We start from the raw sequence: 22,284 nt of genomic DNA, 5'->3' as shown, positions 1-22,284 counted from the left end.
TTAACAAATGCATGAATGAGGGAGGTGCGGAAATATACTTGCCCCGGGTCACAGAGTCAGGATGAAGCCGAGGGAGGATTTGAACCCGAAGCTTTGCAGCTCTTGGCGCCCCTGCCCTCCTCTCAAGCAAAGCAGCCTTCTCCCACGTTCTGTCACGCAGGAGCCAACCCTTCCACGAGCCACAGCCCCGGGCGCCGCTGCTGCTGCCACCACCTCCTCTTCCTCGGCTCCCTCTCTCCGGCCCTCCCCCTCCCACCCCCTCCACCAGCCAGCTCCTCATTCCCTCCCCGCCCCCCTTTCTATTTATATCGCTGGCCGCGACGGGGAGGCCCATATTGGGCAGTGTGAGTGTCTGGGGATGAGTGTGTCAGGCGGAGCTCCCTGCAGCTGCCCCTGCGCCCCCGGCCCAGTGAGCGCCCACCCCGGGCCGCGCCCCGCTCCCGGGAAGGTAGAGACCTGGGGGAGGGAGGGAGAGGGGCAAGGTCCTGGGGTGGGGTGGGGTGCGGTGGGTGTGGGGTGCATCGGGGACAGGGCGGGAGGATGAAGGGGCCTTGCTCAGCCTCTGGTCCAACATGCTCACTTTGCCCAGAAGCACTAAGGCCCAGAGAGGGGAAGGGCCTGGCCCGAAGTCATGCAGCCAGGTCCGTGCGTGGGCTGATGGGGGACTCGAACCTACTTCTAGCTCCAGAGCCCTTTTCCTTTGCCTCCCCAACTTGCCAACAGTTTGTTGGGCTCCAGTGACTGAAATCAGTCAGTTCGTCTTGCAGGAAATGTGTTTAGTCATGCCTTGGAATAATAGTAATAATACAAGAACAACTCACATTTGTACAAGACCCTGCGTTTGCAAAGCTTTCAAGTGAATGAAAAAAGCATTGGCTATCTAGTTACAGTGTGCTAAGGAGCTCACACTCTAATTGGGGAAAACGTCCCAAACATCTTAGTGCTAGTATAGCTTTAAGAGCTTAAAACTGCCCAAGAAGACATTTGGAATAGGTTGGAATATTAAAGAAAACTTGGCTGTGAGGAGTTGGAAGGTCTTGGAAGTCCTAAGGGAGCAGGTGGGGGCTGGTGGATGGCAACACTGGGATATGCTAAAATACAAGGGGTGTGTGTGTGGGTGTGTTTGGGTGTGGGGGTGGGTGGGGGTGTCTTTTGGTGTGTGTGTGTGTGTGGGTGGGTGTGGGGGGGTGGGTATATGTGTCTGCAAGACGAACTGACTGATTTCAGTCACTGGAGCCCAACAAACTGTTGGGGGGGGGGGGAGTGTTTGTTTTCCCAGGGGGTAATGGTGAGAAGGAAAAACACTTTAGGTATGATGGGTGGTGGTTCCTGTGCAAAGGCAGGAAATGAATGTCTGATATTGGGAATGAGGAGGCTAGTTTGTCTGAAGCACATAACATGAGCAAATAACATGTAATCACATGAAAAGAGAAGCTAGACCAAAATTGTGAAGATTCCAAACTGCCAAATCAAGGAATTTCCATTTTATCCTAAAGGCAATGGAAAAATCACTGAAGCTTCTTCAGCAAGGAGAGAACATGGTCAGACTTGTGCTTTAAGAACATCAGTTTGAAACTACTGGGTCAATGTATTGAAGAAGAAAATACCTGGATTCGGGGAGGTCAGTTAAGAGGATATTGCAACAGCCCAGGCAAGAAGTGATAAGCACTGAACTAGGCTGTTTATGCTGTGAGTATATAGGGTGGAACAAAGGCAAGAAGGCATAGAATCTACTGGAGTTGGGAGCTCGTCCGAGTAGGAGAATGCCTGAGAGGAGAGCTCCAAGGTCTTGAACAGGAGGGACTGGAAGATGACTGTTACCCTCAACAGAATTAGGGAAGTTAGCAGGAAGGAGGGGTTTAAGAAGAAAGATAATTAGTTCTGTTTTAGAAGTGTTGTGTTTCAGATGCCTACGGAACAGCTAGGTAGAAAAGTCCATCAGGTGGTCTGAGATTCAGCGTTACCACGTGGGTTGTGTTCGCGTCCTTCGTTTTTGAAGAGGACCGTGACATCAGGGAGATGATGACATGACTTGCAGTTGACTTTGATTTGAGGGAGGGAGGGCTGTGCAAGGTCACCAGCCTCACTTTCTCCTCCAGAGCCATCTGGGTCCACTGGTCAGATATTCATCAGGATGACTGGAGATGGCCCAGCATGCAATGGGAGACCCTGGGACCCTGGCCCTTTTAGGCTAAGGCCTTTTCATGTGCTCACTTAGAGTGAGGTAACTCCAATTCAGTGAATAGTCCTCTTTAAGAAGTGAATCAAGAGACGGCCCCTTTAACCCTGCCCAGACTCCAGTCAATGGCTGTATTTTGGGCCCTCCTGGCTTGGAGTGAATGTCAGTGGTACCACTTGGGAGAGAGATAAGGATTGTATATGTAGATTTGTGTTATCTGCACAGAGATGACCATTGAACATCCCTGGGAACTGAGGAGATCACCAAGAAAGAGGGTGCAGAGAGAGAAAAGATGACCCAGGAGAGAACCCTGATACTCACACATAGGGGATGGGACATGTATAATAATCCTCCAAAGGATACTAAAAAGCATCAGTCCAAAAGGTAGGAAGAGAACCATGACAGAAGAATGTCATAAACACCTTAGAAGGAGAGAGTATTCAGAGAGAAGACAGGGTCAATGGTGCTACATTCTGCAGAGATCCTTGAAAGATGAGGACTGATAAAAAGTCACTGAACTTTGTGGTAAGTTGACCTTTGGTGACTTCAGAAAGAGTAGTTTCTGTGGTATGGTAGTGACAAGCTTGATCATAAGGAGTTAAGCCAGAAGTCAGAGGGGGGAAAGTGAAGGCAAGGAATGTTGACTACTTCTTCTGGGAGCATGACTGAAGGAGAGGAACTCCTGAGCTCTGGTCCCAAGTCCCTAACCACCTATTAGACATTTCAAACTGGGTGTCCCGTAGCCATTTCACACCCAATAAGTCCAAAACAAAGCTCACTATCTTTCCCCTCAAACCCACTCTTCTTCTGGACTACCCTTAAGTGGGAAGGGCACATGTTGCAGTCAGCCAGGTTTGAAAACTCAGTGTCATTTCCAACTTTTCATTCCTGCTCAACCTGTCATGGCACCACTTCCCTGATGTCATGGTCCTCTTTGAGAACGGACAAACAACAACCCACCCTGCACATTCAATCAGTTACCAAGTCTTGTCATTTCTATCTCCACGTCTCTCAAATATGTCACCTTCTATTTATTCCTACACACACCATCCAGCTTCAGGACCTAGTCAGCCCTTGTTTGGACTCTTGCAATTGACCCCACATCTTTTCCCTGTTCTAACCCCATCCTTCACCTAGTCACTAAAAATGACTTTTCTAAAGCACAGGATTTACTGTCACCCTCCTTCCCCCATTAATAAACTCTGGCCACCTCTAAAATCAAATCTAAACTCCTCCGATTGACATTTACAGCATGGCTCCTTTCTAGCCTTCTTATATATTACTCTCCCCTCTGCCTACTATATGGTCCAGCTGTACTGGCCATGTGCTTCCCCATAACACTCCATCTCTTACCTCCATGCCTTATCATCAACCTTCCCCAATGCCTGGAATTAATGTAAGACCTCCTCATCTTCTTCCCTCTAGGAATCCTTAGCTTCCCTTGAAGCTCAGTTTAATCACTGACCACTACAAAGGGCCTTTCCTAATCCCCATAGCTGCTAGAAGGGGCAGTTAGGTGATGCCATAGGACACAGAGCGCCAGGCTTGAACTCAGGGAGACTCATCTGCCTGAGTTCTGATGTAGCCTCAGACATTTACTAGCTGTGTGACCCTGGGCAAGTCACTTACCCCTGTTGGCCTCAGTTTCCACATCTGTTAAGTGAGTTGGAGAAGGAAATGGCAAATCACTCCAGAATCTTTGCCAAGAAAACCCCAAATGTGGTCACGAAGAGTCAGACACAACCTAACAACAACTAGATCCTCCCCTGCCTCCCCCAAATTGCCTTATATTATTTTCCTTGTATATACAGGGTGTTCCCAAAGTCTTAGTGGAGTTTTAAGCTTTAATAGCTTAAAATTGGGGCTTAGGACATCCTGTATTGTACATCCATTTGTGTTTGTACATGTTGTCTTCCCCATATAAGATCCTTGAAGATAGAGACTGAATCATTTTCATCTTTGTATCCTCAGTGTCAATAGCATAAAGTGTCAACACAGACTATGAACATAATTGGGAGGAGGGAAAGGGAAGGGAACAAGTATTTATTGTGTTCCAGGCACTGTGCTAAGCACTTTACAAATATCTCATTTGAGAGTCACAACAGCCCTAGGAGATATACTTATCCCCAATTTACAGATGAGGAAACTGAGGCCAACAGAGGTTAAGTGACTTGCCCAGGGTCACAGAACCATTAAGTGTCTGAGGTTGAATTTGAACTCAGGCCTTCCTAACTCTAGGCCCAGTACTCTGTACACTGCACCCCCTACAATACTGAGACAGGAGTGCAGCTTCATGAAATGCTGACTGTGACTTTGATCAGTGATAGAGATCTAATCCTACATAATGCAAACCTAAAAAAATAAACAAAAGGTTGTCCTGCAGCCATTGTATTTGAGAAGGCAGTAGGATGATAACACTGATAAAAAAAAATAACTAGACTGCTGAACACCTTGGACTACCAGGTAAATTCAACATGAATGCACTGTGTTCTAAACCATTACCGGTTGTTCAGCTACTGTTATCTTGTCCCACAGGACCCATGCTGCAAACAGTGATTATGTGCTATAAACAAATGCTGCTCCAGCCAAAAATGCTCTGACTTCCTCTAAAGCCCCCCTCAAATTCCCCTCCAAAGCTGTGCCCAGAATGCAAGCTTGGTAGGGCCTACCTGTTGGCTAAAGTCCAGCAATGACTTTTAGTTTGTTTTCAGAGAGCCAAGGCTCAAGATGTTCACCACCACTGGCTGCAGGCTAATAAATGTTTCAGCCTTATCTATTCTCAAGACCATCTACGATTAAAGAGGGGTTTTGGTCCTCCATCAGTGAAGGGAATGGCCATGCCAATGACGTTTCAAAGCATTGAAGTAACTGAACGAGGATAGGAATAAATAGAAACTAATGGCTTCTTGCAAAGGAAAAATTTAATTCACTGTCAGTGGAAAAATAGATCTACTCTCCTGCACAGTAGAAAATGGAGGCCCTGAGTTGAGGGCTGAGGCAAAACTGAAGTCAATTGGAGCCAGAAGAAGCTAGAAGCCCTGAGGGCAGTTTCAACACACCCACATCGACCTCTTCTCCTCTCCCATTAATGAGATGTATTGGCATTTTTTATACAGCTGAATCCAGATCAGTGGGAATAATGAATCCCCTGAAGTGGTCAATTGTATTTGAATTGACTCTATTTTAAGTTATAATTATGTGAAATATGGTAATGAGTTCCAGCCCAATGAATATGCAGAACAAATTCAAATAACTTCAGGGGAGCCTAGCTATAGTCAGTCAACTAGCATTTATGAAAAGTACCTACTATGTACAAGACACTGAGTGTTGGGGTACAAAAGGGTAAAAAATAACCCCCAAAACAAAAGGCCCTACTTTCTAAGAGTTCACAGTCTAATGGGGGAAACAAAATGTAAACAACTATGTATAACAGCATATACAGGACAAATTGGGGAAGGGAGTAATGCAGAGGGAGGAAGATTGGGAAAGGCCCCTTGCAGAAGGTAGCACTTTAGCTGAGACCTGAAGGAAGCCAGGGAAACAAGGAGGTCAAGATGGCAAGGTTCTGGGCATGGACGAGCAGCCAGTGAAAAGGCTTAAGAGTCCAGAGATGGAGGGAGCATCCTGTTGAACAGCCAGGAGGCCAGTGCCACCCGATCGAAGAGTATGTGTTGGGGAAAAAGGTGTAAAAAGACTGGGAAAATAGGAATGGGCCAGGTCCTGAAGGGCTCTGAAAACCAGAGGGTTTTATCTTTCATCTTGGAGGTAATAGGGAGGTTCTGAACTTTATTGCATGGGGATAGGGGATGATATAGACAGAACGTAGGGAGATCCATTTAACAGGTGAATGGAGGATGGATTAAAGTGGGGAGACATGGGGCAAGGAGAAGAACCAGCAGGCTATTACAGTGGTTCAGACATACTGTAATGACGGCCTGCACCAGGATGGTAGCAATGTCAGAGATGTGGAGGGTAGAAATGAAAGCATCTGCTGACTGATATGTGTGTATGTATATGAATATGTGTGTGTGTGTTGTGTGTGTGTGTGTGTGTGTGTATGTGAGAAGTGGGACAGAGTAAGGAGCTGAGAATGACACCTCCATTTTGAGCCTGAGTGACTGGGAGGATGGTTGTACACTGGACAGTAACAGGGAAATTAGGAAGAAGGAGGGTTTGGGAGGAAAGATCATGCACTCAGTTTTTTGCCATGAGACTAAGATTCCTCTGGGACATCCAGTTTGATGGAGTTGCCTATTAGATAGGATAGACAGGGGATCAGAATTCTGAAGAGAGGGTAGGGATGGACAAGTAGATCTGAGAGTCACCTACAAAAAGGATATTTGAAAATTTTGCTATGGAGCAGGGCCTGGTCATAGTCTAACAATCAGGAAGATGTGGCTCCAGACCAAGCTTCTTATTTTACAGATGAGACAAGTGAGGCATCTAGGGATAGAATGACTTGTACAAAGTCATGTAATTAAAACAGAGAGTCAGGATTAGAACCCATGTCTCCTAATCACTAGATAAATTATTCATAAATTGGAGAGCTACTTGTGCATTGAGGCTGAAAATTCTTTTTTTTAACATGTAGTACAATATGGAAATGTGTTTTACATGATTGCATGCATACATGGCCATGGGTAGGGAACCGACCACAGGTTCCCCACCCCTGATATAACCTATATCAGATTACTTATAGTCTCAGGGAGGGTGAAAGGGAAGGAAAGAGAGAGAGAATTTGGACTTGAAATTTGGGGGGGAAAGTTAAAAATTGTTTATCTATGTAATTGGGAGGGAAATAAAATATTATTTTTTTAAATGTATAGTATATAGGTCAGACTTGAAAGGCAGCATACCATTGTGGATAGGAAGATAGACTGAGAGTTAAGAAAACCTGAGATGGAGTTCAATCTTTGATATACACTGGCCATATGATGCCAGACAGTTCACTTAAACCCTCTGTGATCCAAGTAACTCAGGGACCCAAAGTTGCAAAACAGTTGCTGATCTCATTGATAAAGGGAGATCCTTCAACAGAAGGGCCCTATAACAATAAACTTACAGTTCCACACCAAAAAAAAAAAAGAAAGAAAGAAAGAAAGAAAGCAAAAAGTTTAGCTTTCCCAAAGCTTTAAATTCTGGTTTTAGTATTGATCTGACTTTTAATTTAGGAAGGATGGGCATGTTATACATGCAACCATTATTATGATGTGAAAGGCTTTGTACCATTAAAAAAATTAAGTTTAGAGATTGAGTAAGAATTATAAAAATAAACCATCTGAAAAGCAAACATCAGCACTAGAAATAAATCACCAATTTTGCTCCAATTTGAAATACTATTCATTGAAAATTTGTAATTGAATCCATTTATCAAAACTAAAAATGAAAAGAGTAAACGTAGATGGAACAACATTTTGGATTTCTGGTGACACTGCGAGCAATTAGATTTCATTCTTTGGATTTATGCTTAATGTTGCAATTTACATTTTTACTTATTTTCTGTTATTAACTGAATGCCCAAGTTTAGTCCTCTATAAACTGAAACAGAAAATGACTGTCATCAAAGGTAGTTCTCTAGCTGCATGTTGTTGATGAAAGGAGTACCTTTACTATCCCCAGTAAAAGAAAAATTCTCCAACTATCATTCACATGTGCTTTGTCTGTACTTTAAAACAGTGTGTAAATATGCACATTTTCTGGACTATACAGGTATAGACAGAGTATAGCCAGGAATACAGAGAGGGTCCCTGTAGACTAGTAGGTATACCGAGGGATTTATACAGCTGGAAATATCCTCAGTGATCATCTAGGCCTATGTGTCCTAACCCAAACTATACTTTTGACCAATTAAATATCTAAGTTAGGGGAGGCCAGGTGGCACAGGGAGTAAGAGCACTGGCCCCGGTATAGGGAGACCTGGGATCGGTTCCGGCCTCAGATACTTGGCAGCCACATAAAAATAACTGGCCATGTGACCTTGAGCAAGTTACTTAACCCCAATTGCTTTAAAAAAAAAATCTAAGTTCTCTGTAGAGAAGTGGGAATCACTTAAGAGTCCAGAGACTAAGAGTCTGAGAGGAGGAAGAAACTGGAGGAGAGAGGTGCTGGGAGAAGCCAGTTTTTAAAGTTTATGGTTTTAAGAAGCAAGGACTTTTTAACAGTATAAAATTTGCAATGAGTCAAGATTTGCTGTGGAGAAATTCCTGGCCATCAGCTCGCAGATGGAAAGCTCACCTCTAGATCCAGCTCCCCATTTTACAGAGGAGAAAAATGAGGCTTCCAAGAATGAAGTCACATGGCCAGTGGCAGAGCCAGGCTAGAAGCTGGGTCTCCATCACTATGTGTCCTTCCACTATGCCTTCATTGATGCTCAGCTTTTACCAGTCAAACATTTTAAATTCTCTGATTCAACAGTATTTATTCAATGCCTACCATGAGCAAGGCACTGCCAGGTACATTTTAAAACCTGTGGGTGTCTTGACTACAAACCTAGTTGATAAGAATTTCCAACAGTAAATCACTGTGTTCCATAAATTCACAGTAAAGTGGGAAAATTTTAGGAATGGAAGCCTTTGGGAATATGTATACAAATGTTGGACCACTAAAAAACATGTAACCACAAACATTTCTACAGAGGGGGATGTGATCATTTCTGTTTTGAAAGCGAGTTCTACTGGAACAAATGTTTTGGCTTTTGGGGCACGTCCAAGTACACAGTTTACTTTAAGATGTTTTGTATAGAATATACGTGCCAAAGACAAGGATTGTGTGTGTATGTGTTTATATACATTATGTGTGTGTGTATACACATATGAGTGAGCTAGTGAGTCAATGAGTGAGTGAGTAGATTGGATTCAATTTCCTCATCTGTCTAGGGATCCTGAAAAGTTGCAGATCAGTCTCAGGACAAACCAGGCTCCCTCTCACCTAGACTCTGTACCCTAAAGGAAACTGCTTCTGGATCTTAATACACCAATGGAAACACAATCCAGACCATGATGTGCTTCATGTGTGTATTTTTAAAATTATATATAAAATAAGGGGTGTATATACGTACATGTATGTATATACGTACATATATAAGTGAGGGTGTACACATGCGTGCATATATTATATGTGGGGTATATAGGTGACAGAGTGGATGGAGTATTGAGCCTGGAGTCAGGGAGACTCATCTTCCCAAGTTCAAATCCAGCCTCAGACACTTACTAGTTTTGTGACCCTAGGCAAGTCACTTAACCTTGTTTGTTTCAGTTTCCTCATCTGTAAAATGAGCTGGAGAAGGAAATGGCAAAACCATTCCAATATCTTTGCCAAGAAAACCCCAAGTGGGATCACAGAGAGACACAACTGAAATGATTTGTTGTTTAGTCATTTCAGTCATGCCTGACTCTGCATATGTATGTGTGTGCACATGTGTATATGTATATGTGTACATATGTGTAAGTGTACATGTGTGTAAATAAATGTATATTTATACGTGTATTGTGTGTATGTATATATATTTGTTTGCGTGCATATATATATATGATGCCTATTGTATACATGGCACTGCTGGGTTCAGGAGATGCAAAACAAACTGACCAAATCCTGCCTTCAGGAACTTACATGGGGGTGGGGTTGCATTCCAGATATGAGGGGATCACCAATGCAAAGAGATGGAAGGGGAAGATGGTGCTGAATTCAGGCAACAGAAGAAGTCCAGCTTGGCCTGAAGGTTGAGTATGTGAAAGGGAACAATGTGGACTGTTGGGAAGGGTAGCATCCTAGGGCTAAAATGAAGCTCAGAAGCCATCCAGCCCAACCCCATTTTAGAGGAGATGGAGCTCTCAGGAAGTTAAGTGGTTTGCCCACAGTCACACACACGATAAGCATCAGAGAAAGGATCTGACCCAAGACCCTCCCACTTGAGTTGGTGACCTTTTCAGCATGTCAGGCTAGAGGCACGTAGGGCTTTCAGTGTCCAACTGAAGAGGCTGTATTCTTGCCAGAGGTAATGGGGAGCCATTCAATAATTGTGAGCTAGGAGAATGACATTGTGAGACCAGTGCTTTAGGGAAGGTTATTTTGGCATTTGTATGGAAGATGAGTTAGAGTTGGAAGAAAAAATGTGCTGTGAAGCTGCTGTCTTGCTGTACAGGTGAGAGGTGAGGGGTAGAATGAAGGGCATGGATTCGAGAGGTATTGTGGTGGCAGAACTCACAAGACTTGGTAAGCCCAGGAAAACAGGACAGGGAGAGAGGGCAGAAAGAAAAGCTGAGGATGACTCTGCAAGAATGGACAGCCTGAAAGACTGGAAAAGTGTGATACCCTCAACAGAAATAGGAACATTAGGAAGAGGGACAGGTTTAGGGGAAACAAAAGTGAGGTCTGGTTTTTGCACATGATGAGACTAAGATGCCTTCAAGGATGTGGACTTCAAGAGGTTCCAGTAGAACTATCAATAAGTCTCCTGGACTTGGGGGAGGAGAGGACTGCGTATAAAGACTTGGGAGTAGTCTGCATAAAGATAAGAACTGAATCCATAGGCATGGATGAGATCCCCAAAAGAGTGGAGGGAGAAAAGAGAAAAGGCTCCAAGAGAGATCATGCAGGAAGCCCCTACAATGAGAGGGCAGGCTGTGGGTAGTGATTCAACACAAGATCAGCCAGACAGGTCGGAGGAAAAGAGATAGAGTTAGAGACAGACACAAAGAAAACCAGGGGGGAAAACAGAAGAGAAAGGGAGGAGGAAGGAGGGTAAAGAGAGAGACAGAGAGAAATATGGGGGGAGGGAGAGAGAGAAAAAGGGGAATAGTGGAGGGAGAGAGAGATAGGAGGGGGAGAGAGGGAGAGCAAGATGGGGAGGGGAGAGACAGAGACAGAGAGAGAAGACAGTGTCATGAAAACCCAAATAAGAGGGAGTTTCTTGAGGACGCTTGATCAACAATGTTACTAAGAGGTTAAGGAGAGTGACCACTAAAAAAAAAAGAAAGAAAGGTGGCACAGTAAATAGAGAACCAGCCCTGGAGTCAGGAGGACCTGAGTCCAAATCTGGCCTCACACACTTAACAGAAAACTAACCATGTGATCTTGGGCAAGTGACTTAACCCCAATTGCCCTACCTTCCCCCCTCCAAAAAGAAAAAAAAAAGAGAGTGATCACTGAGAACAGACCTTTAGATTTAGCAATTATAACATTGGCAACCTTGGAAAGAGCAGTTTCAGCTGAGTGGTTACATATTTAAGACTGAAAGGGGTTGAGAAGAGATTCATAATGATTGATAATAGCCAGCATTTATAAAGCACTTTCAGGTTAACAAAGCATTTTGACATGTTTTCATTTTATCTTCAAAGCAACCTTGAAAGATAGGATGTAATTACTATCTTCTCCATTTTACAGATGAGCAAAGTGAGACTTGAGAGAGGTTAAAGGGTTTGCCTAGGGTATTCCAGCTGGTAAGTGTCTGTGGCAAGATTTGCACTCAAGTCTTCCTGACCTGAAAGTCCAGTGCTCTATCCATTAGGCTACCTCAATGGCCAGTTGAGTGGAGTAGGAAGAAAGGAAATGTAATCAACTAGGGTAGTGGTGTTTTAGAAGAGTAACTAGTAGAGGATACAGATGGATGGATGGATAGATAGATAGATAGATAGATAGATAGATAGATAGATAGATAGATAGATAGATAGATAGATGGATGATAGACAGACATTCAGACAGACAGACAGACAGATAGATAGATAAACAGAGAGACAGATAGACAGATATAGATACATAGCTTTATGCTTGCTTCACATCTGACATGCAATAATCCAGCCCAATTCAAGGCCTGGATTATTTTCTCAGTGGTAAATTAACCTAAGATCAGAAGCAATACTTATGATCCAGATGCCTATGAAAGAATTCTAAGTTTGTAAAACTCTACCTGCTTCTCTCCCCCTCAGTCTAAATCTGGAAATGCAAGGTTGCCTTGGCTGCCTTTTCCAGGTTTCAGGAATATGGGTTTCAAGAAAAGTACCACTTTATAAGGAGTAGCTCGGTAGCATAGTGGATAGAGTTGGAATTAGGAAGACTCATCTTCATGAGTTCAAATCCAGCCTCAGACACTTCCTATCTGTGTGACCCTAGGCAAGTCACTTCATTCAGTTTCTTCATCTGTAAAATGAGCTGGAGAAGAAAATAACAAACTTCTCCAGTATCTTTGCCAAGAAAACAATGGGATCATGAAGAGTCAAACATGTCTGAAATGATACAGCATCATACATAAGAAGTGGTGAATTATTTTAAGTCCATAGGGCAGGAATATGCAAATAGAGTAACATTTATGTTTGCCAAGTCTATAATAGTTTAAGTATTATGTCATCACTTCATCACAATTCCAGTTGTAAACATTTGCAAACTGTAAATATTCATTTGGAGACCTAGCAGGAAGTATGGATGAATATCATCTGAGTTCTCCAAAGCCGAGATGGAATTGTGTGCAAAATACAGTCATGGCCTAAGAGCGTTACCAAATTATCCAAGCCCAACAGAATGGTTCAGTGAAAAGGGGCAGCTCAGAATGTGTGCAGATATAGGGGCCAAGAATTGCAGCTCTGAGGACTGGGGAGTATAGTGAGTCTCAGAGGAACAGCATGAATAATTATTCCTTTTCATCAGGGAGAAAAGATGGGATTTAGAAGATACATGTATTTCACATCCTAGTTTAAGAGCTAGAGTGGAAAAAGGATAGGATGGTGGAAAGAGCTGACTGAAAATCAGGAGACCAGAGTTCAAATTCTTACGTTGCCGTTAGCCAATTCAAGGCCAAAAGCGTTTGTTGTTGAGGTCTAGTTGTTTCAGTCGTGTCTGACTCTCTGTGACCCCCTTTGAGGCTTTCTTGGCAAAGGTGCAATAGTGGTTTGCCATCTCCTTCTCCAGCTCATTTTACAGATGAGGAAACTGAGGCAAACGGTGAGGTGACTTGCCCAGAGTCACACAGCTAGAACTTATCTGAGAACTCGGGTCTTCCTGACTTCAGATTGGGTACTTTATCTACTGCACCACTTTACTCTCCTGGATCTGTAGTAGGTCTGTAGTCTCTGAAGACTCTGGCATTCTCTGAGTCCATATCAAAGAAAAAATTACAATTAATTTGCTTAAGCATCAGAACCCAGAATGAAAGAAAACATGACAAACCAAATCAGCTCATTTAAGAATAAAACTATTTCTCATAGGTCAGAACAAATAGCCCTTATGTGCAGCCTGCCCTTGGAATCCTTTGCAGTAACTAGATTTGGCATTAACGTTCAATTATAGAAGGTTTTTTTTCTCATAAGAAAATTGTGCTTTTTCCTCTCCCCAGGAATGCTTTGTGGCATCTCTGCTGGCTTGTGAGCAATTAAACATGCAAATAGCCCCTTGGAAATCAAACTAAATTCGAAGAAATATGGCAGGTATCATGGAGAGCAAGATTGTGGGAAGAGAAAAACAGCAACATAGCTTGACGTTACTGAGCAGAATTAAGAGCATGAAAGAATTAGCAGAAATGATAGATGTAGTAATCATAGCAGAAGGGGAGAAATTTCCCTGCCACCGGCTGATTCTGGCCGCCTTTAGTCCTTATTTCAAAGCCATGTTCAGTTGCGGTTTGCTCGAATGCGCTCAGAGGGAAGTCATACTCTATGATATCACAGCAGAGAGCATATCTATAATATTAAACTATATGTACAACGTGGATTTGGACATCAATAATGCTAATGTACAGACTGTAGCTGTCGCTGCCTACTTTATGCAAATGGATGAAGTCTTCAGCATGTGCCAAAAATATATGATGGACCACATGGATGCCTCCAATTGCGTAGGAATCTATTATTTTGCCAAACATATTGGGGCAGAAGATTTGTCTGATCAAGCCAAGAAATATTTATATCAGCACTTTGCTGAGGCAAGCTTACACGAAGAAATTCTAGAAATTAATGTGGACCAACTGATGGGGCTTATTAAATCAGATGATCTTAATATCTCCCGAGAGGAGAGTATTCTGGACTTAGTTTTGAGATGGGTAAACCATAACCGAGAATCGCGCCTGGAGTCCCTTGCTGAACTTTTGAAACAAGTGAGACTGGAACTTGTGAATCCTTCTTTTTTAAGAGAAGCACTAAAAAGGAACACAGTGCTTCTATGTAACTCAGATTGCATCGATCTCATCCAGAGTGCCTTAGATGCCATCAAGAAATCCAAACAGCATTCTCTAAATCTCCGTTACGGAATGGAGACCACTAGTCTTCTGCTTTGTATTGGCAACAATTCCACAGGGATCAGATCGAGGCATGGCAACTATGGAGAGGCTAGTTTTTGCTATGCTCCCATGACAGGGAAGACTTACTTCCTCTCCTCTCCAAAGTATGGAGAAGGCTTAGGAACTGTGTGTACCGGGGTCGTTATGGAAAACAATGACATCATTGTGGCAGGGGAAGCCAGTGCCTGTAAATTATCTAGACAAAAGAACAAGAATATAGAGATCTATCGGTGTGTACCTGATGGTGAAATCATTATAATTTGCAAATTTGTTTAAATTGTCATTTCTTGGGATAGATAACACTGGGCATCTCCATAACATAGTTTGTATATTTCTTAGTTTCTAGTCATATGCCTAGATCATAGCATTAGTCTTTTATGAATTTTATTTTTCTTTTAAACTAAAATTGAGTCTTTCAAAGGGCATCTGGGTGGCACAGTCGATAGAGCACCAGGCTTGGAGTCAGAAAGACTTGAGTTCAAACCCAGCCTCAGATACTTTTTAGCTGTAAGACCCTGGACAAGGTACTTAGTAGCTTTATGCCTCAGTTCCCTCATCTGTAAAATGGAGATAATAATAGCACTTGCCTCCCTGAGCTGTTTATGGATCAAAGGAGATAATAATGAAAAGTGCTTAGAAGAATGCCAGCACTATATAAATGTTGGCTACTATTATTATGAAAATGCTTAGCATGGAACCTGGAACATCTTAAGTGCTAGATAAATGTTAATTAGCTATTATTATTATTTAGTATAGTCTGCTATACTAATGAAAAGAAAACACTACTTCCAACAATGCAGAGAGCAATTATTCCATGTCAGTTTCCAGTTTCAGAAGTAGTGATTGCTAATAATGTCATCAATGTATACGAATGATCCTCTCTGAATTCAGCTAAGCAGCCCTTCAGCTCACAATTCATCCACATGATGGCCATTGGAGCCTTTTCAGAACCTTCCACATTTTATGCTGTGACTCTCAAATAGGGTTTGAGAACCTAGAGTCCCCTCCACACCACAAGCAAGCATTGGTGTAGTTCGGGGGTAGGGAACCTGTGACCTTGAGGCCACATGTGGCCTCAACTAAGTCCAAGCTTTACAGAACAAATCCTTTTATTAAGGGGACTTGCTCTGTCAAGTCTGAATTCAGTCAAAGGGCCATACTTGAGGACCTAGAGGGCCACATGTGGCCTCGAGGCTGTAGGTTCCCCATCCCTGGTGTAGTTCTTTGTGGAGATACCAGTAAGGTTCAATGTAAACTTCAGTGACCAGAAAACACTGCTTCTTTTTTATCATATCTTACTATTTTAGCCAGTTTTCATTCTGCATTTCTGGTTGGTAGATCTTTGTTTTTTGATACTACTTTTTTTTACTTGAGCGTTAAAAAGTAGCAAGACCAAAATAAAGTTTTCTAGCCAAGAGGTTGACACATTAGTCAGAGGAAGAATGGCATACATTACATGAGCATTCATTATTCAGCAAATATTTACTGAGATCTGCCTGGCACAGAATTTAAAATCATTCAGGGTGATAAGACACAAACACCAAACAGGTTATTTACAATCCTGGCATAATAAAGTTTCCCATAAATTAAAAAATGTCCAAGTCTCTCTCTCTCTCTCTCTCTCTCTCCCTCTCTCCCTCCTTTCACTGTCTCTCTCATTCTCTCTGTGTCTCTCTGTGTCTCTCTATCTCTCCCCCATTCCTTTCACTGTCTCTCATTCAGTTTCTCTATGTGTCTCTGTCTCTGCTTTCCCTCCTCCTCCTCCTCTTTCTCTCCCCCTCCAAGCCCAGAATCCCGTGTTCCACCTTTCAATAGTACTCACAAAGGTCCTCAGCTGGATGTTTACAAGCATTCCTTATGTTTGCATAGTGCATTACCTCATTCGATTGATCCTGTGAGGTAAGCAGGGCAGATATAATAAGTGCTGCTTCCCATGTAAAGAAACGAAATACAGAGAAGCTAACATCATTATCATAATTAATGATGATAACAATAGTAGCATTTTTGTAGGCTTTAAGATTTGCAAAGTGCTTTACCTGCATTAGCTTATTTGGTCCTTACAGTATCCCCTGTGAGATAGGTGCTACAGATATTGTTACCCCAATTTTACAGATGAGGAAGCTGAGGCTCAGAAAGGTTAGCTGATTTGTCCATGGTCACACAGCTAGTGTGTGACCCAGACTGGATTTGAAACCAGCTCTTCCTGTAAATCTGTCACTCTGCCCAGTGTTATTACCAATTCAATCAGACACACTTTTTTGATGATTAAAACACTGGTTGACACTAAGACATGAAGTATTTAACTTTTTCCCCCCAAGGGTAAAATAATAGAATCAGTATTTATTTGTCTTGTAGCCAAGCATCACCCACCCTCACCTTTGCAAGTTACTTGTTGGGACGGACTGGGGGAAAGAGGACAAAATCACCCTCCAAGTTGACATGGAATTCAGGGAAACTCCTCCATGGCACATCCAAGATTGGCATCCCTTTAGGCATGGGGTAGCCTTATGTGTCCAACCATCCATTTTGGAGAGTCTCTGTATTCTTCTCTTCATTCTTGGGATTTCCACTCTAGATCATAAAAAAAATGAGTCTCAGATAAGTGCAAGTTATGGGGGGAGGGGTAGGTATATAGAAAAGCTCTATTTCCTTTGTCTTCTTTAAGAAAGTTCTGAATTATTGTTTTTTTTATGCAGAGAATAACTTAGAAATGGTGCTTATGGGGCGGCCAGGTAGCACAGCGAGTAAGAGCACTGGCTCCAGTGTCAGGATGACCTGGAGATTGAATCCCAGGCTCAGACACTTAGCACCCACCCAGAAACACTACGCCATGTAACCTTGAGCAAGTTACTTAACCCCAATTGCTTAGGGGTGGCCAGGTGGCTCGGCGAGTGAGAGCACCAGCTCTAGTGTTGGGATGACCTGGAGATCGAATCCCAGGCTCATACACTCAGCACCACACCCAGAAATAACTGGCCGCATAACCTTGAGCAAGTTACTTAACCCTGATTGCTAAAAAAAAGAAAAAAAAAAGAAATGGTGCTTATTCTCTTGCTAACTCTCTAGTTTTTTTTGATAGGCTTTGATTTTAGGAAACAGACTAAAGTTATTTGATGTTTTGTTTACCCCAAAGTGTCTTCTGTTAAGTTTTACAAATGAATTGTTGCTGCCCATTTTCTAACCTTGATAGGGTTTCTTGTCATTGTTTTCTCCCCAGAATTGAGCAATCAAGGGTGGTCTTTAATAATTGATATTTCCCTACTTTCTGCTTTTCTGTCTCAGCTTTTCTTCCCATTAGTCCTACAGATGTTTATTCATCATTTACTGTGCCCTTTGCTAGGCACAATTATATTACTTTTATTTTAGAATTGTTCAGATAGAAGTTGTTGCACATTTTATGCACATTGTGTTCTCTGCATCAGTCTTTTCAAAAAACAATTTGGCAATCTTGAAAAAAATCCTTTTTTTCTTCAGTGTGAAGAGCCATATCACATTATTTATCATTTGGAAAGACACTCAAGTAGTTTTCAAGGGCAAGATGCTTTGGTCTCTAGGAAGCGATGCCATCTCTAATGTTGAACTTTCTATCCATTCACTTACAGGTACCACAACCGGGGAAACAAATTCTGGGAAAAGATATGCGCCACTGAGTTTCGGGAGCTCTATGCCCTAGGCAGCATCTATAGTGACCTTTACATTATAGGAGGACAAATGAAATTGAAAAACCAGTATCTTGTTACAAACTGTGTCGACAAGTATTCAGTGAAGCATGACAATTGGAAAAGGGTGGCCCCTCTTCCATTACAACTAGCATGTCATGCTGTGGTAACAGTGAATAATAAACTCTATGTGATTGGAGGATGGACCCCACAGGTTAAGAAATTTCCTATGTACCTAACCAGTATGTTTGCATGCAAGCTGGCTTCTCAGTTTAGAATGCTGACTTATTCTTTGAAACTAAAACATTGTGCCTTCACTAGGTTAAACAAACAAACAAACAAACAAAAACTTTCCCTCCTTTACAATGTTAAATGTAAAACTTACATAAGAATATAGAAGACTAAATTTTAAAGTGAATTCAACATAGACATGAATTCACTTAACACATAAGCAATTTTTTTCAGAATTGCTTTCCTATTTTTGCTCCTTATTAAAGACATTAGGACTAGCTCTGATATAAATTGTATCACCTTGGACAAATCACTCAACCTTTCAAGATTGGTGTCCTTATATTTAAAAACAAGGGGAGGGGTGACCAGGTAGCACAGCGAGTAAGAGCACCAGCCCCAGAGTTGTGATGACCTGGGGATCGAATCTGGGCTCAGACACTTAGCACCCACCCAGAAACACCTGGCTGTGTAACCTTGAGCAAGTTACTTAACCCTGATTGCTTTTAAAAAAAAAGGGGGGGAGAGATAAATTAGGTAACAACAACTCATAAGCTTTATAGTTACAGTGCACTTCTACATACATCATTTCATTAGATCCTCAGAATAATCCTATTAGTTAGAGAAGATACTCATCCTATTTTACAGGTGAGGTAACAATATTAAAGATGTTAAGTGAGGCCATGTGATTAGGTATCAGAGGGAAGATTTGGATCCAGGTCTTTCCAACATTCTAGATTATCTGAGGATCTCCATTGAGGAAAAACCACTACCTCCCAAGGGAATCCATTCTACTTTTGGATAGCTCTAATCATTACTAAATTTCTCCTAGTTTAAATTTGCCTCTTTGCCTTACACAATACTTATACTTTTGCCATTTTGGGTTCAGATCAGAACAAATCTAATCCCTCTTTTTTTGTGAAAACCTTTCAAATATTCCAGCAGCCATCATGTCTCCCTTAAGTCTTCTCTTCTCCAGGATAAATATCACCATATAAAAATCATCATTCCTTCAACTGTTTTCATTTAGCAAGATTTCAAGGTCCTTCACAATTCTAGTTACCTCCCAGCTTACTGATATCGCTCCTAAAAGACATCCTCCAAACTATATACAGTACTCCAAATATGATCCAATCAGGTTAGAGCACGGAAGCAGTAACACCTTCCCAGTCCTAGACATTGGGACTTTCTTACTACAAAAATCACATTGGACTTTTTTTTTAGCTTCTCTATCACCCTATTGATTTATATTGAGCTTGAAGTCTACTCAAATCCCCAGATCTTTTTCATAAGACATGTTATCTTGCCACTCCTCCCTCAATGTGTGGCTGTAGTATTGTAGCAGCAAGCACCCCAGCATACCCAGGGTGGCTGCCAACACAGGTTTTTAGATCTGCTTTTCTAAAGGAAAGCAACTCAAAATGGGTTAACAATCTTACTTTAATCAATCAAACATATCATTTACCTTGTTCAGGGGAAAAAGGTCAACACTCCAAACTTCAGAATATACAGACAGAAACATTTCAAGCAGACAGGCCTCCAACTGTCCAGCCATTACATCCATACCAAATCACAGGTACCAGAGAGGGAAGCATCAACATCTGGGTTTTTCAAAGCCAGGGGGCTCTCAATGGCTACCCAGAGTCTCATCTGGTCAAACCACACAACATTTCTCAAAGTGAGCCCCAAAACAAATCACAGATTATATAGCCTTCTACTGGGTCAGAGAATGTAACAACCCTCTTGACCCACTGCCCAATCAAAGCACCAAGGTGTGGGCATTCCTGAAAAACAAGCCTCCCACCACAGGCTCCAGGTGGGCCTAACCTAGGGGCAGGGAAGATCTTCAAAATTTACATTCCTATAACAAATATTTATTTTTCAAACTCAAGTGTAAAATTTTACATTTAATTATATCTTGTTAGAGTCTGTCCAATATTCTGGCCTATCAAGATCTTTTGGGATCCTAACTCTATTAACCAGTTCATCTACAAATTTGACAAGCACATTAACTATATGTTTATCTGAGTCAATGATTAAAATATCAACCAACACAAAACCAAGTGCTGCTCCCAGGACAATTCCATTAAAGACTTTTCTTCCAAGTTGATATTAAACTATTTATGACATCTAAGTTGATATCAAATTGTTAAACTCTAATTAGGGGCTGACTGATCAATGGGTTATGAATGCACCAGGCTGGTGTCCAGCCCACATTTCTCCATCTTTTTCACAAGAATAGTTTGAGAAACGTCATTAAATACTTTTCTAAAAATTTAAGTAAACTATATCTACCACATTCCCCTCATTTTATAGTCTAATCCAGAGACTCATCATCCTGAATTCAAATCTGGCCTCAGACACTTAGTGGCTGTGTGACCCTAAGCAATTCACTTAATCCTGTTTGCCTCAGTTTCCTCATCTGTAAAATGGTCTGTAGAAGGAAATGGCAAAACTACTCCAGTATCTTTGCCAAGAAAACCTGAAATGGGGTCATGGAGAGTCAGACACGACTGAAATGACTAAGCAACAAATTCTTGTTGAAAAAAGTAAATGAGTTTAGTCTGTCATAACCTGTTCTTGATGAAACCATTCTGGTTCATTGGCTTCACTATTTCCTTAACTAGATGTTCACTAATTATCTCTTTAATGATATGTTGTAGCATTTTCCCAGGAAACAAAGTCAAATTAATTCCATTCTTCCCCCCTTTTTAAATCAAGACATCTTCTCTTTCTCCAGTCCTCTAGTACCTCTCCTGTTCATCATCATCTTTCAAAGATCACTGACAGTGTATCAGCAATCACATCTGCCAGTTCTTTCCATAATGTAGGATACGTCTGATTCTAGTAACTTGAACTTATTAAGGATTACTAGATTCTTTTATTTTTCTTATACTTGTTTTGTGTAACAACTCCCTATCAACCATTTTTGTTCTCTTTCCAGTCCAAATATAATTTTCCTTAGCAAAGAAAACAAAATTATGATTTAAGCATCTTTGTTTTCTCTTTGTAATCTGCCATCATCATCTCATGCACCCAGAACAGTGCTCCTTTCATTCTTTCATTTCCAATATAGCTGAAAAAAATTTTGATTCTTTTTTCTTTGTCATCCTTAGCTTTCCTAACCAGCCTACATCATTCTAAACTTTAGTATTCCTGGTATTTTTTATAAAACTAATCAGTACCATGCTATATTTTCTCATTCATCTTCTATTATTTGCCTGCCATCATATATATAGATATAGATGAGAGACATACATGTGTGTATATATGTATCTGGATATATATGTGTGTGTATTTTTTTTCATCTAAGTTAGTCAAGAAGTTCTCCATGAATCCACATCAATCTCTTTGGACTAACCTACCTATTCCTCCCCAGTGAAATTGCTTTCCCTTTTTTTGTCTTATCATTTTGTTCTTGAGAGGCTCCCATCCCACCTTGACTAACTTCTGTAGAAATTTTGTTCATGGGATTCTACCTATTATTTTTCTAAATACCTTGAAACCTGCTCTCCCCAAATCTTGGGTTAATGTCAGCTTGTATTCAGTTCTTCTCTCATTCTCTGAAAAATTCAAAGATGGAGTAATCCATTCTCCCCACTCTTCCCAACACTTCCACCCCCAGCAGCAATGGTTTTTTTTTTTCCTTTTGGAGGATAGTTAGATGTAGAATAGGCCTTTCCCCTTATTGGTTCCTATACCTTTTGAAGGAAGAAATCATCACTGAGGAAAATCAGGAAATTATTCATTGGTCTGCTTCTGGCAGAAAGAGAGCCCCCCAGGTTCCAGATCTACTGTTCGATTATACCTCTTGAGATCTGTCTCCCAAACTCTTCATCTATTTCTTCTTTCTATTCTGGTAATCTATAGTATATGACAATGATAATATAATTTATGTTTTTTCCTCCATTGATCTTCACCCAGTGGTCTCTGCCACCCTGAATTCCTTCACATGACTA

At 41.6% G+C, this 22,284-nt stretch overlaps 1 protein-coding gene across 1 annotated transcript in view; it reads left to right on the top strand.

Moving 5' to 3' along the window:
* The first annotated feature begins 331 nt into the window (after positions 1 to 331).
* Positions 332 to 22,284, top strand: part of KBTBD12 (kelch repeat and BTB domain containing 12) — a 79,894-nt gene continuing 57,941 nt past the window's right edge. The window contains exons 1-3 of the mRNA XM_069083820.1: positions 332 to 448; positions 13,503 to 14,668; positions 18,041 to 18,311. Of these exons, the coding sequence (XP_068939921.1) occupies positions 13,587 to 14,668; positions 18,041 to 18,311 (1,353 nt within the window). The 5' untranslated portion in view covers positions 332 to 448; positions 13,503 to 13,586. The remainder of the gene's footprint in view (positions 449 to 13,502; positions 14,669 to 18,040; positions 18,312 to 22,284) is intronic.

Source organism: Petaurus breviceps, unplaced genomic scaffold (genome assembly GCF_028583685.1).
Source record: "Petaurus breviceps papuanus isolate PSGF00001 unplaced genomic scaffold, PetGlider_PUasm1.0 174, whole genome shotgun sequence".
Classification (NCBI taxonomy): domain Eukaryota; kingdom Metazoa; phylum Chordata; class Mammalia; order Diprotodontia; family Petauridae; genus Petaurus; species Petaurus breviceps.
This window is presented reverse-complemented; position numbering and strand designations above follow the sequence as displayed.